Here is a 16,645-nt window from a genome sequence, read left to right on the forward strand (position 1 = left end):
ATTTGTCAGATAATTAGAAACACTCCAACAGCACTGATGCCACAAATTAGTGATTTGCTCTGCAAACAGCCAGGGTTAAAATTATCCTCACCAATTACTTAAAATGTATAACTTTGTCTACAGACACCAAAACGTTTTGTTTATTTCTGCTACGGGGAGGCATTATATTCTGTAGTTTGTTTTTATGGTTTGTCTTGACATGAAATACGCTACTAAACTACTTATTTACAGGGCTTGATGTTCTGTAAATGAATACTTCAATTATTCACTTTCCAAACTGACTTTTCCCTTGAAGTGATTTCATGTGAAATATTTTAAGCTTACACCTGTTTTTATAAAACATTTAACAAGCATGTGTGTTGAGAACAGACGGTCATTTGCACAGCAAACAGTGACTGAAGTTTGATCCTGTCATGACACTTTTAAGCTTAGCTGTTTCTTACTGACAGCGTTCCAGTTGGCTGTTTGTCTGCTGAACATGTTTAAACACTTGGAAACTGTTTACAACTCTGCTCAGCAAATATTGTCTAGTTACTCCACTCCAAGTCGTAACTCACATCCTATTGGTTAAATATCCAGGTAATCCATCCTCTATGATCATAGGTGCGTGCTGAAATCAACAATGACGTTCGACGGCCTCCTCTAATGAGGACTTTTAGCTTAAGCTTCACCTCGGGCTGTGTCCTGTTTTAAGCAGTTGATGCAACAGGTTTAGGATCTGGTCTGATGATGTCACACAGCAACATCAGTGTTATGCAGCAGTGGTTGTTTTTTCTTAACAAGTCAAACAAAGTTTTAATGGCCTTTGTGAACCAACTATCAACAGTAGGTGTCCTTAAGAAAGACAGGAAAGTCTTTCAGGAACAATATAATCAAGTATACTATATGCATTATGAAGAATACAGTCAGCACTTAATAAAATGTTTTGTAAACTTTTTCAGATCTCTTTTAAATCCATTTAGACGTGACGCCTGAGACAAATCTACAGCTGTAGGTGAATTTAATTTAGGGATTTGATTTGTAAATCTCCTTTTGTTCTTTCTCCGCCTGTGTAGAAAATAAAGTGTCGGTGTCTGATTTTTAATTCTCAGTTCTGAAGCCTGAATTTCATCACACCGACCATCTTATTTTGAGTCAAAACTACAAAATAATGCAGGGCTCAGTTATCAGATGGCATCAACATAGACTGTGCAGGTGCATTGCACAGACACAGAAACCTGCAACATAACATAAAAATAACATAAAAATGAAATACTAGAGCTTCAATCCACAAATACAATAATCCATAAAAAATCCATAATATCTGTGAGCTCCTAAAGGCACCAACACCAGGGGTCCAGTCTAGTGAGTGGAAATAGGCCAGAGCCCCTAATAATGCAAACTTTCACACTCAATGAGTGAGTTATTAAAGAGGTAAATACAAAAAGTACAGTTGTTATGAATGGTGTAAGTAGTCATAGAGATGAAACAGACTGTAAATATGTTGATTCGTGCCACTGAGTGTCGTGCAGTGAACTTGTGCTGAAAATATGTGTAGTGTTTTAAATTATACAGCTTGTAGAATTTTTTTTAATATTAAATATTATCTAACTGAAATCTGTTCCCTATATGGGGCGATCGTGGCTCAAGAGTTGGGAGTTCGCCTTGTAATCGGAAGGTTGCCGGTTCGAGCCCCGGCTCCGACAGTCTCGGTCGTTGTGTCCTTGGGCAAGACACTTCACCCGTTGCCTACTGGTGAAGCTCAGGAGCTGGTGGTCAGAGGGCCCGGTTGTGCCAGTGTCCGGCAGCCTCGCCTCTGTCAATGCGCCCCAGGGCGGCTGTGGCTACAATGTAGCTGCCATCACCAGTGTGTGAATGGGTGGATGACTGGATGTGTAAAGCGCTTTGGGGTCCTTAGGGACTAGTAAAGCGCTATACAAATACAGGCCATTTACCATATATTATAAAGCAAACCACGAGCTAGAATAAAACTCCACCAAAAACACTTCTTGTTAATCTGTCATGTGATCTGTTTATGCGCCAACAAAACGAGCTCTCAGCTGTAAAGTGGACGACAGCTGGGACGCACTGTTACCAACTTATATGAAATTACTTCCTGAAAAATAAAAAATCTGACAAACTTATACACACACACCCCACACAAGCAACTTATAACTCATACGTTTATGAACAGAAGGGTTATGACTGTCATAGTGTTCAGTTTGGATGACTGTCGATGCTATTTGAGCTCTTTGTATAATAATTTTCATCAGTGATCACTTGAAATCTTCCTGGTGTGATTTGCTGGTTGAACATTATTATAACAGTGTCAGTAAGGAGTCAGCGTGTTCCTCCAACCCAAGCTAATGAACCATGACAGAAAAGGGCTAATTGACTTCCTGAAAACTCCATGTGGCAACAAGCTCAGGAGCTGGAGTACAAACGCAGGGCTCAGCAAACACTCTTCATTCAGGGAGGATTTTGACCCACTTTAACAAAACAGGAAGCAGACGAGATGAGGGAATGTGGGTCTTTCAGCTCGGCAAGGACGGAATGAGACGTTTGAGACTTGTTTTTTGTACATGTAAATAATAATAATGATAATAAAAGAGCTGATATAGTGAAGGAGAAGTGAAATAAAAATGAATTAGAATAGATAACTAGATTTCTTTTTCATCATGATATCTTATATATCTAAATTATATTTATATTCATTTTGTTGACCAGATAGAAAATAATAAATCACAATAAATGACTTTTCCCTCAGGGAACGACTCTAAAACTGATTTAATCTAAAAACACAATTTAAAACATTCAAACTGTTTTTAATTTCAGCAACTTTACAGGAAATTATTTCCCAGCAGGAAGAAATTACACACATAAGTTATTTTAAGTGACTTATTTTAATTTATTGTAATTTTAGTCCACAGACTCTGCTGTAGTCAACATCCTGACAGGCTGATTGTGGTAGCAGCGCCACCTGCAGGACAACAACAGCAGTGCTGGGAGGAGACATTACAAACATCATGTTTCATGAAGAGAACAGATTCATCATTAACAGACTGCACATGTCTGCTCCGACCGAAGGTCAGGACGGGATAGGTGCACTTTCTGTATTCACATGGCAGATATAACTATGAGTGACAGCAACAGCTGACACACATGGAGAAAATACAATCCTTAGTCACGCCACGGGACAACAAACATTTTTACTTCTCAAAGTACATCTTCAAAGAGAGGAATGTTACACATGTGGCTACATCACATACAGATCAAACATGATGTGTATTTTATGTACAGTATATACACACAGACATCTAACACAATTCATATCTGATTCCAAATATAAAACATTTAAAAACATTTATAATTAGCTTGAATCCCTGATTTAAGTCTGAAAGTGAATCATATAAAAATATATAAAAATAATTATGCAGTTTAAGGCACAGAAACACTGAATCAACGCAACATATCTGAAACTGATAGAAGCCAGCGACACATCCAGAGGAGGGCTGGTGTTGCTCCTGTTAATGGCACTGAGCACAGAGAGTCCCAGTGTACGCTACTCCACTATGCTTTGAATACAAACACATTTTTCTTACTTCATACAGTTTCTTTTAAAGCTTTAGTTATTATTTACTGCAGATGTTAAAATAAAAGTCTAGGACTATATAATGCTGTGCTCTTATAAAAAAATATACATATAACTAATCAATAATCAGCCGATATTTTAATGTATATAGTTCTACATAATGATTGTTTTAATTTACTGTAAGTATAAATGAATGCTAAAGGTTTTGTACTATTACTAAAGTAGAGTTATAATGTTTTAGTTTCTCGCACCACTTTTCAAAACCAGCTATTTCATACAAAAATGATTAAGCTTTTGAAGAGACGCAGTTTCCTTGCGTTACCATCTGATACGTAAGTAAGTGTTGATTAACTGACTACACTGTGACAGATAACCCAAGCAGCCTGTAAAAAATACTAACTGGTTTTCTTAGTGTGGTATGGCAGTGCTCGCGCCGGGGCCCATCTCTTTCTCACAGATGAAGGGTAAGTACATGCTGCAGGGGGCGTCGTACCAGCTCCGGATCGCCACTCGTTCCAACACAAGTGTTTTCACGATGTAGCCGCAGTCTTCATTGATGTGGTTGTTGGGCTCACCCTCCTCCCAGAAACTACAGTACGGAGAGAGAAAGGGAGCGAAACACACATGTATAAAAACCTTTAACATACACTCATGTTCACACTGGATCTAATGGTTCATGTTAAACATGGCAAGACGAAGAGCTAGGGCAGTTTTATTCCTATAGTGCAGTGTAATTTACAAAAACACCACTTCTTTTGCCTCCTAAGATTATTTTTCAAACTGGACAGCTTGCTTTCAGCATCCACTGACAGCTTCTGCTCATCTCTTAGATTTGAGCAACTTTGGCAAAAGTAACAGAGCAACAAAGTCTAAATTCATGTTTAGTCCAGTTTTAGGGATGGACACATTTTCCTCCCTCCTATTTTTGTTTCCCTGAACATGATCATCACATGTGGAATTAAAATACCACATTTTGAAGCTGGAGGTATCATTGCACTACTTACCCCAGAGATTATAGTTTGAATCCTTCAGGAAACTCTTCATTTTTCTTCATGGGTTCATAATTTTAATACTTTTAATTAAAAAGAAAGAAAGACTTTTCCATTAGGTATATAAAGGCTTTAAAGTTGGACCCTTTATTCTGATGTAGCCGAGCAGCAGGAGGAAATACTTTATTAGAATTAGGTCACATAATAATTACTGCTGTCATCTTCAGTAGATTCCAGGCTGTGATCAGCTGCCGGCCTTGTCGTGTGTTCTGATGGCTTTTCCTGCTCTTAAGGATTTAGAAACTACATTCTACAATATATGTTGCTCATTTATATGGCTATTTTTTAGCATATAGACCAGGGGTGTTAACTCCAGGCCTCAAGGACCGGTGTCCTGCAGGTTTCAGATATCACCCTGGGTCAGCACACCTGAATCAAATGATTAGTTCATTACCAGGCCTCTGGAGAACTTCAACACATGTTAGGAGGTCATTTAGCCATTTAAATCAGCTGTGATGGATCAAGGACACATCTAAAACCTGCAGGGACACCGGCCCCTGAGATCTGGAGTTGGAGACCCCTGATCTAGAAAATTTTAAGTATAATGGTTTAATCCAACAATTGTTACTTCATCAGCTTAAATGTCTCCATCTAGAAGCAATTCCACATACACAGCAATGATATTTAAATACATCTAATCTCTTATATTTATGTTTTTGCAGCATATTCTAAATTAACTTTCATCTTTGAGGTCAGCGACAAATAAAAGTCTATGTACAAAATATCCTGTCAAATCTAATGAAAACCACCTACAAGTTTGCTTTGCACTCAAATAGAGTGGAAGTTATGTTTCCACCACCATCTTTACTTTTATAAAATTCTCTCATAAATTTCAGTTCACAGTTGTGAACTGAAAAAAGTGGCTTCCTCTTATGATGTCTCTGGTGGTACCCAGGACTTTAGCTGCTACCAAGAGTATAACAGTGTGCAACATAGTTTATCGCTATGAATTGAACAACAATACTGCAGACTACACAGTTTAATTTACACTTACTATCCCGAATAAATTCTGAATAACATCGAAATAATGTATTATATTTGATATTTTTGTCCATCTCAGAGAGTGAAGTCATGATACTTTAATGTTTTGTTTTTTTTTCATTGGAAACTAAAACCCTTTTACCTTTAGCTAGCTAGCAGGCAGACTGTGTGCCAAACTGTACAGAGACAGTTCGTGCATCGTATATGATGAGCTGTTAGAATTTTAAACTACCTGCTGCTCCTGTTATGCTCACTCCAGCATAATCGGAGCTAGATGTCGAAATACCACAAAGAAAACTTTCATGACATCAGAACCATGAACGCATGAAACTGACAAAAGGATACGTGCAAGCAGGAATTATGTGGTGACTTAATTGTGGCATCAGCTAAAAGGACCACCAAACCGCAGCACATGAAAACTGACTGCATTCTACATTAAATTGGCTATTAGGTTTAATTCATCCTCAACTGAAGATGCTGAAAGACTGTTCCAGATCTTTACTGTTCACACTAATCACTGGGTTTAGTAAAAACGATTACAGATCACGTCCGTATGCAAACATAACTGCTTCTGCTTTGTTATAACCCTGTTTTCTTGGCTGCAAAGAATACAAGTTCGAGAATACTGCTGAAGATAGTTACACTTCAAAGTTGTGCCTTTTGTAACTACATTTTAGCACTATCTCTAGCAATTAAAAGGTGTGTTCTTTTGAGATCAGCTGACTGACTTTGCCATTGTAGAACGTCCCATTTCTTAGCCTCGAGAAGCTCTTAGGTCACTTTTGGCGCATGCTTTGGGTCATTTGTCTGAACCTGAGCAGAGACTGCAGCCCTGTACACTTTCATCCTACTATCGGCAGTCACACCTCAATAAATACTAGAATTTGGTTCCAATGGCAGCTATCTGTGGTCATGTGATAACGCTGCTTCCACCATGTTTGACAGATGATGTGATATACTTCTGATCATGAGCTTTTTCTCTCCTTATCCATACTTTTGTCCTTAAATCATCCGGGTGCAAGCTCATCTTGGTTTCATCGGTCCAAAGATGTTTGGCCTCCTTCGCCTGCATGTCTCTTTTAGTGAATGCTATTAAATAAAAAGTCAACACTTTGACCAACTTCAGATTATTTTTTTTGGATCTGTACTGAAATACAGTCTGGACAGTTTAAAGCAGAAACAATAAAACAAAAGGTCAAATTATACAAAAATATCTTAGATGAGTCAGAACATCACAAGGAAAAAAAACTTTAAAAAAATTACCCTAAAGAGGAAGAAAAGGACAAAACAGGAATATCAACAGGTTTGTCATCTACAAATAGAGGAAGAGAAATCAGGTGGTTCTTAGAAAATCTGTTGAGTTTGCACAAGATGGGAAATAAAATTACAGTGCGTCTGTGAGGTGAAGCAGAAGTAACATCCAGAGCAAATGAAGCAACTCAGAGATACAATGAAACATTTTGCAATAACCAGGAGATGAAGAAAACCACACTTTGTATTTTCATGAAAAACAACCTTTGCAAAGTTCCCAGTTTGGCTCATATTTTTTATCGGAGTTCAAAGGTCAGGGTCTACGGCTGCCTGATGAAGCTGCTCAGAGCTGCTGTTTGCTGCAAATCAGGCAGCCCTGACCCAGCTCTCCCTCCAGCTGTTATCTAACATGTGGAGCTGCAGTACAACATTTAACTCTTTAGTGACTCTGCTGCACTTTTTGTTTCTCTATTGATCATCTTTACTTTTAAATAAGGTGAAGAAACTCAGTGTTCAGGCTAAAAAAGGGTCATGTCTAGTGACTTTGAGCATGAAGGCAAGATGAGGAGGAGAGCAGCAGTGCGTCTCGGTGTGTCCAGTGTTCAGTAGCGCCGCGTTTGACTTGACCATTGGGATGCCGCTGGTCAGACCGGTAACCTCCGTTATATCAGTGATGACAGCAATGATTCTGTCATTGTTTTCTTCTGTGGTCTTTCTGTGCTGCTGAGCTGACCACTACATTCATTCTTTTTAAGAATGTACCAGATTGTTGATTTGGCCACCCCTAACGTTGCTGTTTTCCATCAACAGTTTCATTAATATTGTCAGCCTGATGATGCCTACGTCACTTGGATAAACAAACTTATATTGAGTTCCAGTGAACAGCTGCCAAATACAGGTTTAGGACCTTTTATTTGCTTAATCTGCCACAGAAACAGCGAGGGGACACATCCTGGCCTTGAAACTGCTCCACAGTCAGTCGTCAAATTAATTTTCAGTCTCTCAAATGTTCATGCAAAGATTTTGTTAAACCCTTAAAACTGAAACTGAAAGTCTGCATTTCAATCCCATCCTGATTGTTTCATGTATAATTCATTGTGATGGTGTAGAGAGGTCCATGAGTTTTAAAAAATAATGTGTACATTTCCACAAACATATGGACCTAACTGTAGGATGATATTTCCTGAACTGTGCTAAAATTAATCAAGTGAATATAAATTTGGTAAAAAGCAAAATATGAAGAAGAATCAAGGACAGCAAAGTTCTTAAGACTGAATTGGACCAAATTTTCATGCTGATTCATGCAATAGTTTACGGTTCGTAGGACCACAAATTGCTGACTTTGAATATAATTGTATCCACTTCCCTGTTTTTATCTGCTGCCTGCACCAAATTTCTTCATTTGTCTTTTAGTTTGAATAAGCCTGGCAGCCACCAATGTGCTGCTGACAGAGTAAATATCGTGTGTGTTACAGATCAGTGTTCTGAGGTTAAAGTTATGCTTAGTCTGTCTTTGTGTGAGTGTTTCTCTAGCTGTGTGTCTCCACAGATGTGAGGTGAAAGACGTTTATTGCACAGAAGCTCCTGACTACATTTATTTCTATTCATGCCCTGTACTATGGTTTTAATCCATTCCAAATGGATAATTAAATTCTACACATTTTCTAAACTTTTGCACTTTTTAGATAGTCTACTGCATGTACTTTTCAGAGTACACACTGTCTATTTACTCTAGAAGATAATCAGTCACTATTTACAAACAAAGAGCTCCAAGTTTTTTCTCCTGTTGAAGTCAGTGTGTTGACATACATTAAACATATTTCAGAGCATCAGTGGCAAATAAATCTGCTGGCCTTAAACGATTGAATCCCAGTTGTTCTTACACTGCTGGGGCACAGAGCGTGAGAGACCACTGGGGAAATGTAAGCATTGCTAAAACAAAGTCAACATTTTGTATAATAATAATAATAATAATATATGTAAGTATAACTTTTTGTTAATGATTAATTAATGATCATAAATCATCAATCAAAATCAATCAATCACAAGTGAGGTTACAGGTCAAATTAGACTCCCCACATCCTAAATGTTGCCAATACAAACAAAGACAGTAAGTTTTAAAGATAAAAGATATAAAAGTTTTATCTGAAGATGAGATCAGAGGTCCTGATATAAGTAGCCTGATATTCAGAAGCCTTATACAGTATATCATTGCCTTTATGCGTTGAAGGAGGTCAGAGGTCCAGTGTGGCATGATATTTTAAATTTTTATATGGGATTGTGCGTATGTTGACAGTACACACCTCACTTGTCAGAATCTTAGTTTCTAAGTTAGAAGACTTTTTGTTAATTTTTGACCGATGGATCATTGAGTTAACATCTTGAAGACACGCCTGCAAAGTTTTATCAGAATGCATTCAAAACTTTTCACACTGTTGTGTTTATTGTCGCTATAGTTGCGTTATTGTCCAAAGCAGGAACAAAAAAAAGAAACTGAACCAAAGGAAAAACGAATCTGCCCAAAAAGAACAGCTGTTGTTGCTGCTTTGCAATATTGCCCAATAGGTTAAGCAACACAACACATTTGGCACCAAACTTGTTTTTCATTCACACTGTAGGCACATTGCATCGTGTTGTAAGGCAATGCTAACATGGCCACTTGTTAAGTTTTAGTCCTGAACAGGTTGGGAGGAAGGTAAGCAGAGAAACAAACGACCTACCCTCCGATTACCGGAGTGCCGTCGACCCATTTCCACTCATCTTCTGTTTCTCCGTCAGTTATTCCAAACCAGTAGGAGTTCCAGTGTCCTCTGGGAAGAAGATTCCATAGAAATGTCTGAAAGGAAACATACAGAGGAAGCATTCACATTCAAGAAAGCATTAATCAGTAATGACCTTTATATAGTAAACAGTATTTATAGAGTCAGCTCTTTCTTTGCTCTGTTTACAGGAAGTTTACATAAGAAAATTCCACAAAAGCCCAAATGAGGCAGAAGTAATGCTTTCTTGTTGTCAAAGAAAAAAAGCCAGAAATCAGTGTATCTCTCCTTGGCCCTGAGCACCACATGCATACAGCAGAACTGAACTGCTAAACTAGCCGGATTTATACAGCATGACTGTATCTTTAGTGGAAAACACAACGGTTTGGAGCTGAAAGTGAAAGAAGGTCAGGAAGGAATACGCCACTGTTTATTGTTTTTTTATAGATGATTAAAGCCAAGCAACACACAGCGTCCATGCTGCTGACGCTCTGCACTGTTCAAGGTGTTTCCTGTCAGATGTGCATGTGAGAATCAAAATGTGTGATACTGTAGTAAAAAATCTGTGTGTATGTGTGTTGAAAATTAGGGGGGGGATCGAAGTCACAGAAGATAGTAAATCAGGGTATACTTTTGAGATTGACAAGTCAGAACCTCAGCCTCTCAGTTAGATTCCCACCGTGCTCCTCACATCTGGTTTTAAAACACAAAAATGGAAATACCAAAAACACACAACTGGAATCTTCATCAAAGATATGAACTCGTGTAAAAATACAGAAACTGTATGCAAGGGAACAGATCTTTGTACAGGAAGTTTTTTACTTTTAAATAAGTAGTGTCAAAAAAAGAGACTCCATAGCGTAGAAGTTTACACATTCATCTAAAAAGTAAAAGATCCACTGTTTGATCCCGCTGGGGTTGTATCAGGCACAGCATCCGGTCTAAAACTCTGTGGTGACCTCTTGTGAATAAGCCACTATTCATGTTAAGCTTCCCAGTGCAGAGAAAAAGAGGAACACATGTAAGATACTAGTGCCTGTATCTGAAGACTGCGTATTAGTAGCTTATTTTGTTCAGTTTCTTTGGAGATGGCGGTATTGTAGTCAACATAATGAAATTTATCAAACTGTACCTGCTCCTCAGGTGTGTGGATGATGGCCAGGTGAGCGCCTTTGCTCTCACAGAATGACTTGCTCTCCGGCCAATCCCGCGAGTTCCTGGAGATTAAGTAACAGCTGTTGTTAAAGAGCTGCCAGTCGTTGGGGCAGACGATAGGAGCCCTCGTTACCACGGCAGGAGCTGATGAGACAAGAAAGAAGGAAATTAGTGCAACATGAAATACTAACAAGAAAAACTGATGTTCAGATATTTAATCAATGACTGGTAATTGCTAGATGGGTTACAAAAATGTAATCTTAAATTAAATCAGACTAAAGTCTTATTGAAATGATCCAGTCTGTGTTTGAGAGCTCATAGAGACGATTCATTCTTGTGGCTGTACAAAGATGCATGAATGAACACGATAAAGAAAAAACAGAAGTCTACCTTTAGTAGCCATCTTTGCAGCGAGCTTGGCCTGCAGCTCCTCCTTCTCTTTCTGCAGCTGTTGTTTCTCCTGCTGCAGCTTGGCGATGGACGCTGTCAGAGCTGACACGTTTGCCTCCTGCGTCTGCTTCCCTAAGGATGCCTCACCGCCACCCTGAGGTTTGTTTTTATCTGTTAGAAGTATGCAAGTAAGTTACATACAGTACTGTATGCTGAAAGATTACAATATACTGCCAAAAGTATTTGCTTGTCTTCCTTCACACATGTATGAACTTGAGTGACATACCATTCTTAATCCATAGGGTTTAATATAACATGGGCCCACCCTTTACAGCTATAAAGGCTTCCTCTCTGAGAAAGCTTTCCACAAGGTTTAGGAGTGTTTATGGGAATTTTGACTATTTTCCCAGAAGCACGTTTGTGAGGTCAGACACTGAAGTTGGAGGCTTGACTCAGTCAGTGACTGACCATCAGTCAGTGAATTAGAGAATTCATTGCAAAGTTTCTATGGTGTTGAGGTCAGGACTCTCTGCAGGCCATTCATGTCTCATTCACAGTGTTGGGAAGGTTACTTTTAAAATGTATTCCACTACAGATTACAGAATACATGTCCCAAAATGTATTCTGTAACGTATTCCATTACGTTACTCAATGAGAGTAACGTATTCTGAATACTTTGGATTACTTAATATATTATCATGCTGTTTACAACTACGTGAATGTACTATTGCTGTGTGATTTATTACTATTACTGAAGGTCCGCGGCTCCGAACCGTAGTAAAGGGACATCTGAATAATACGTCGGGTTCGTGTCGGGCTCGTAACCGAAAAATAGCTTTACTTTGTTGTCTGGGTCAACTTTACTTGCGAGAGTCAAAGAGAGGCGTTGAAAGGCTGCTCCAACGGAACTTATTGTTTTCGGAGGAAAACACGAACACAGTGTACAGTTGAGTCTTAATAGCTTACTTACATCTGGGCTCGTCAGGCACTGTTTTTGGCTGCAGTGGTTATTATTATATTTACATGATTCCAGCTCCCGTTTTTGCTCGATGACAGCCCGTACTTTTCCACTCTCCTTTTTCTCCCTCCTCTTGCTCACAGACACATAACGGGTATGGCAGTCCATTCTCCCTGCAGTATGGACTACACTGCCCATGAGGCTACATTCTTTAGGGCTATGTCTGTAGCATTCTGCCTATTAGCTTAGCAATCCTGACCCACGACAATATGAAACAGGAAAGTACCGCAATGTAATCCATTTATTTCAACAAAGTAACTGTATTCTAAATACCACCTTTTTAAACGGTAACTGTAACGGAATACAGTTACTCAAATTTTGCATTTTAAATACGTAACGGCGGTACTTGTATTCCGTTACTCCCCAACACTGCTCATTCATGTCTCATTCATGTCTCATTCATGTCTTTGTGGACCTTGTTTTGTGTTTAGTGCGCAGTGATGTTGGAACAGGAAGGAGCCATGGCCAAGCTGCTCCCCCAAAGTTGGGAGCATGTAATTGTCCTTAATGTCTTGGTATGCTGAAACATTAAGAGTTCATTTCACTGGAACTAAGGGGGCCGGCCAAACTCCTGACAAACAACCCCACACCATAATCCCCCCTGCACCAAACCTTACACCTGGCACAGGCATATACTGCTCTCAAATGCCAAACCCGAAGTCTGTAGCTTCTGACTCTGCACCTCAGCATCCACTGATCGTGGCTGTAATCCACAATCACTTTCACTTTGTTATAATAACACTAACAGCTTACTGTGAAATATTTAGTAGCGAGCAAATTTCACAGCTGGGCTTGTTGCACAGATGGCATCCTATCAGGGTACCATGGTGGAGCTCCTGAGAGCGACCCATTCTTTCACAAATGTTGGCCATAGAAGTGATCCAAATGATTCAGTGGTTTGGAGTGCATACTTATACACAATATAGTGTATTTTCAGCCAACATGAAACACATACTGGAAGAATATTCATAGGTGAGGCTGTACTGGTAGCAATGCTAACTTGGTTACAATGACATTATTAGCTTGGCAGTATAACGAATACCATGTTACCATGTTCACCATGTAAAGTCTCAGCATGTTAGAATATTGTGATTAGAAATAAAAACTCTTCATGGAGTTATTTCTTTCGCAGGAACTTAACAAAACACAATTTTAACCTGATGATTCTAGTAAATTAAAAATCAGTCAACCAAATCAGCCATGAGCCTGCATTCTTCCTACTGGCCAGCAGGGGACGACTCCTCCAGTTTCCAAAAATAAGCTGGTCTGTGACCTCAGAACACAAACTCTACAATTTATGGTTTTAACCGCGAGTTTCTACATGTGGTCAGAGGTTTACAAACACTCATCACGGGCATGAATTTTTCATTTTTCATCTAATTTCTTTGAATAGTTCTTTTTCCAGTGTGGAGTGATTGTATAACCTACTTCTTTAACGACTTAAAAAAATGAGAATTGCAAAAGCTTGTCAGTAAAGTTGTGTACTCACAGTGTGCAGTGACAGCTATGATGGAGATCAGCAGGACGGCGCACAGCGTAGCCAGGCAGATGGTGGCGAGGCGGTACAGCCCGGGACCACTCGGCCTGGGGAACACTCCGACTTGCATCACAGGATGAAGTGCAGGTGATGGGAAGAGAAAGATGGTTTATTAAAACACTGCTTCAGCACAATTTAGAGAAGTTATTTTCACATATACTGATGATAGTTTCAGTTAATTCTGTAAGATTTAAAACAACCTTTAAACACAGGAATTTAGAGTAAGTACCTTTAAGAAAAATAATCCTTTTTTGTTCTGCAACACTGACAACAGTGACCTTTTTGTAACTTGACATATAAATGCATTCACACTCTTTGATGACTAAGCAGTCCGTGCAGTGGAGCTCTTTGTCCACAGAGGACTGATCTGCTCAGACTTGTAAATGTCAAACATGCGAGAACGCGTTCAGGGAGATCTGTTTGACATTTATAATTATCTAACAAAGCATCATGCAGGTAGGAATTTATTATCATTTGTTTTTGAGTAAGACATAAAGCTATATATAAAGATAGATATATTCATCCATCTGAAAATGATAAATGTTAGTAAATAATAGATATTAAACGTTTTACTTCATCATTTATCAAAGATCACTTTTATATTAAAAATTCAGGATGGAAGGAAACATGCTGTGTCCATAAAATAAAAACACAAAAGCAAACAAACGGATAAGCAAACAAAACCATCACAAAGGGCCTTAATATGCACACAAAAACATGCAAGCCAGGTTATTCTAGTAGTTACCTAAACCCAAACTACAAGGGACACTTTACAAGAATAAAAACTCATCTAAAAAAAAAGAAATCCACAAACTGAATTGAAAACAAACAAACAAATAAACAAACATGAGAGCTTTGATTGGGCCCTTTGACACATCTGTCTGTTAGTGACAGCCATGGCTGCATTTTGAACTCATGATCAGCTTCTGCATATTAAATTATTTAATTATCAGTTAATGAATTAATTAAATAAATAAATAAATAAATAAAGCTATATTTGGGCGTCACAGTTTTAGAGTCTTACTGCAGACTGACTCCAGTGTGTATAAAATTGGATTAAGTATATAAAAGCTCAGGGCTGGGTTCACAGGGCGGAGAACTCCAACTAATGTCCCCACAGAACGAGGAAGGATGAGGCTCCGAGTATAAAACCATATGCTTGAGCCTGTAAAGTGTAAAGATTTAATTCAGCTTTTACACCATCATGTCTGTCTGTTATGTAATACAGGAGTTTGGGACTTTAAAAAGCACTTTGTTAATATATCTAAATGTTTTCTGTCGATAAATGTTTTTTTCTTTTCTTTTTATTATCCTTAGAACGTGTAAGTAAACAATTACCAGTGAAAGCCTGCAGAACAATGGAAATTACATAATTTTAAAGAAAATACAATCATGACGTGACTGATACGAGAAAAATGGAAAAGTGCATTTTCATGTGAGAAGCTGCAAAGTGACTCCAGTGGTGAGAACCTGAAGGCAAACATGTACAAAAGGTAAGCTAACAAATCTCAGGTTTACCAATTTGCTGTCCCCTTGTCTCCATAGTGATAACACACTGTGTCTTCAGTAACAGGACAAAGTCAGATATTTTAAAGCAAAGATAAACGAAACCGTCTGCATTCCTCCACAGAGGCACAGCTGCAGGGTTAAAGTGTAACTGCTTACCGCGGTGTCCCACATGTGGCCTGTGGGGTAAGTCGTCATGACAGGGCTCGTTGTCTATGAGTTGGGAGTACATCCCCTCACAGTTCAGGGAGCTCCCGGTGGTCGACATTTCACCGCTGGAAGACAAACAGAATGAAAAACAACTAAAGTTCTTGGTGGAGAGAGAGGCTCTGAGTCAAAGCTCCACCACAGCTGTGATTATAAAGAGCCCGGGCCTGACACCGCTGGGGTTAAACACAGTGGTGAGAGAGGGGGTGAGTTCCGGTTATAACTTTCAAAATAAAAGACTCTTCGGTAACTCGAGTGGTCAAGAAATTAAATTAAGGGAGATTACGTGCTATGAAAATCCTTAAAAAGACGACAAAGAGACCCCCAAACCCCCCAAAAAACAAAAAAAATAACTCAAAATAACTACAAAAACAGAAAATCATAGAGGAACTCAAAAAAAAAAAAAAAAAAAGAAAGAAACCCTGCCCAAATAACCAACAAACAAACCGATAATAAAGCAGTAATATGTACACAAAAATTACTGAGCACAAAACACCCAAAAAACACCCATTCAAACAATAATGGCCAGTCAGAGGTTAAATTCGACCTCAAAAACATGTAAACAAACCATTAAGTGCCCGAAACAAGAAGTGAAATAACTGAGAAAGACTCAAAAACAAATGTTCTTTAAATAAACCAAATAAACACTATAGAGTCATGAATAGAGTCACGACTGCATTACAGGACATTTGGTACAGGATGTCACCCACCTGGTTGTCCACCAAACCCTGTTATGGCGTTCACACTCTTATTTTACACCAAAATAATGTTAAGCATGAAATTTGCCGACTTTTCTTAAAGTGGCCTAAAATACACAAAAATCATAATATTTAAAACTTTCACACTGTTGTACAGTTGCTACATTTTTTCTGTATCCTGGACCACAATACATCAGCATACAGAATGATGTCAAATGTAAAATGCTTTGCTAAGTTTAAACTCTAATTTTAAAAAAATATTTTGAACTTTTCAAGAGGCCAAATTTTGTTCTTTACTGCACTGTAGCATGATGCCATTAAAAATACTGCATGTTGATCATAAGCATGGCTACATGGTCTTGTTGTTAGTACGGAGACGAAGACTCAAAAAGGGCATTTGGTATAAATCCAAACCAAATTTGGATCCATGCACCGTGGCAACGCTTTAGAAATGAAGGAGAAGCTGGAAGCTAAGACGACCTTTCAAAATGGCCTTTTGTCTTCACAATACTGTTTTATAAAA

General features: G+C 38.6%; 1 protein-coding gene across 1 annotated transcript; it reads right to left on the reverse strand.

Moving 5' to 3' along the window:
• Positions 1-2,878: 2,878 nt before the first annotated feature.
• Positions 2,879-15,609, reverse strand: LOC134619775 (CD209 antigen-like protein E). The gene is made up of 6 exons (XM_063465604.1): positions 15,377-15,609; positions 13,664-13,774; positions 11,157-11,327; positions 10,744-10,910; positions 9,573-9,688; positions 2,879-4,160 (listed from the first exon to the last, which is right to left on the reverse strand). The coding sequence occupies exons 1-6, from the start codon at positions 15,483-15,485 to the stop codon at positions 3,980-3,982; spliced, it is 855 nt and encodes a 284-aa protein (XP_063321674.1). The 5' UTR covers positions 15,486-15,609; the 3' UTR covers positions 2,879-3,979.
• Between the last annotated feature and the right edge of the window lie 1,036 nt (positions 15,610-16,645).

Source organism: Pelmatolapia mariae, linkage group LG22 (genome assembly GCF_036321145.2).
Source record: "Pelmatolapia mariae isolate MD_Pm_ZW linkage group LG22, Pm_UMD_F_2, whole genome shotgun sequence".
In the NCBI taxonomy this organism is placed as follows: Eukaryota; Metazoa; Chordata; class Actinopteri; order Cichliformes; family Cichlidae; genus Pelmatolapia; species Pelmatolapia mariae.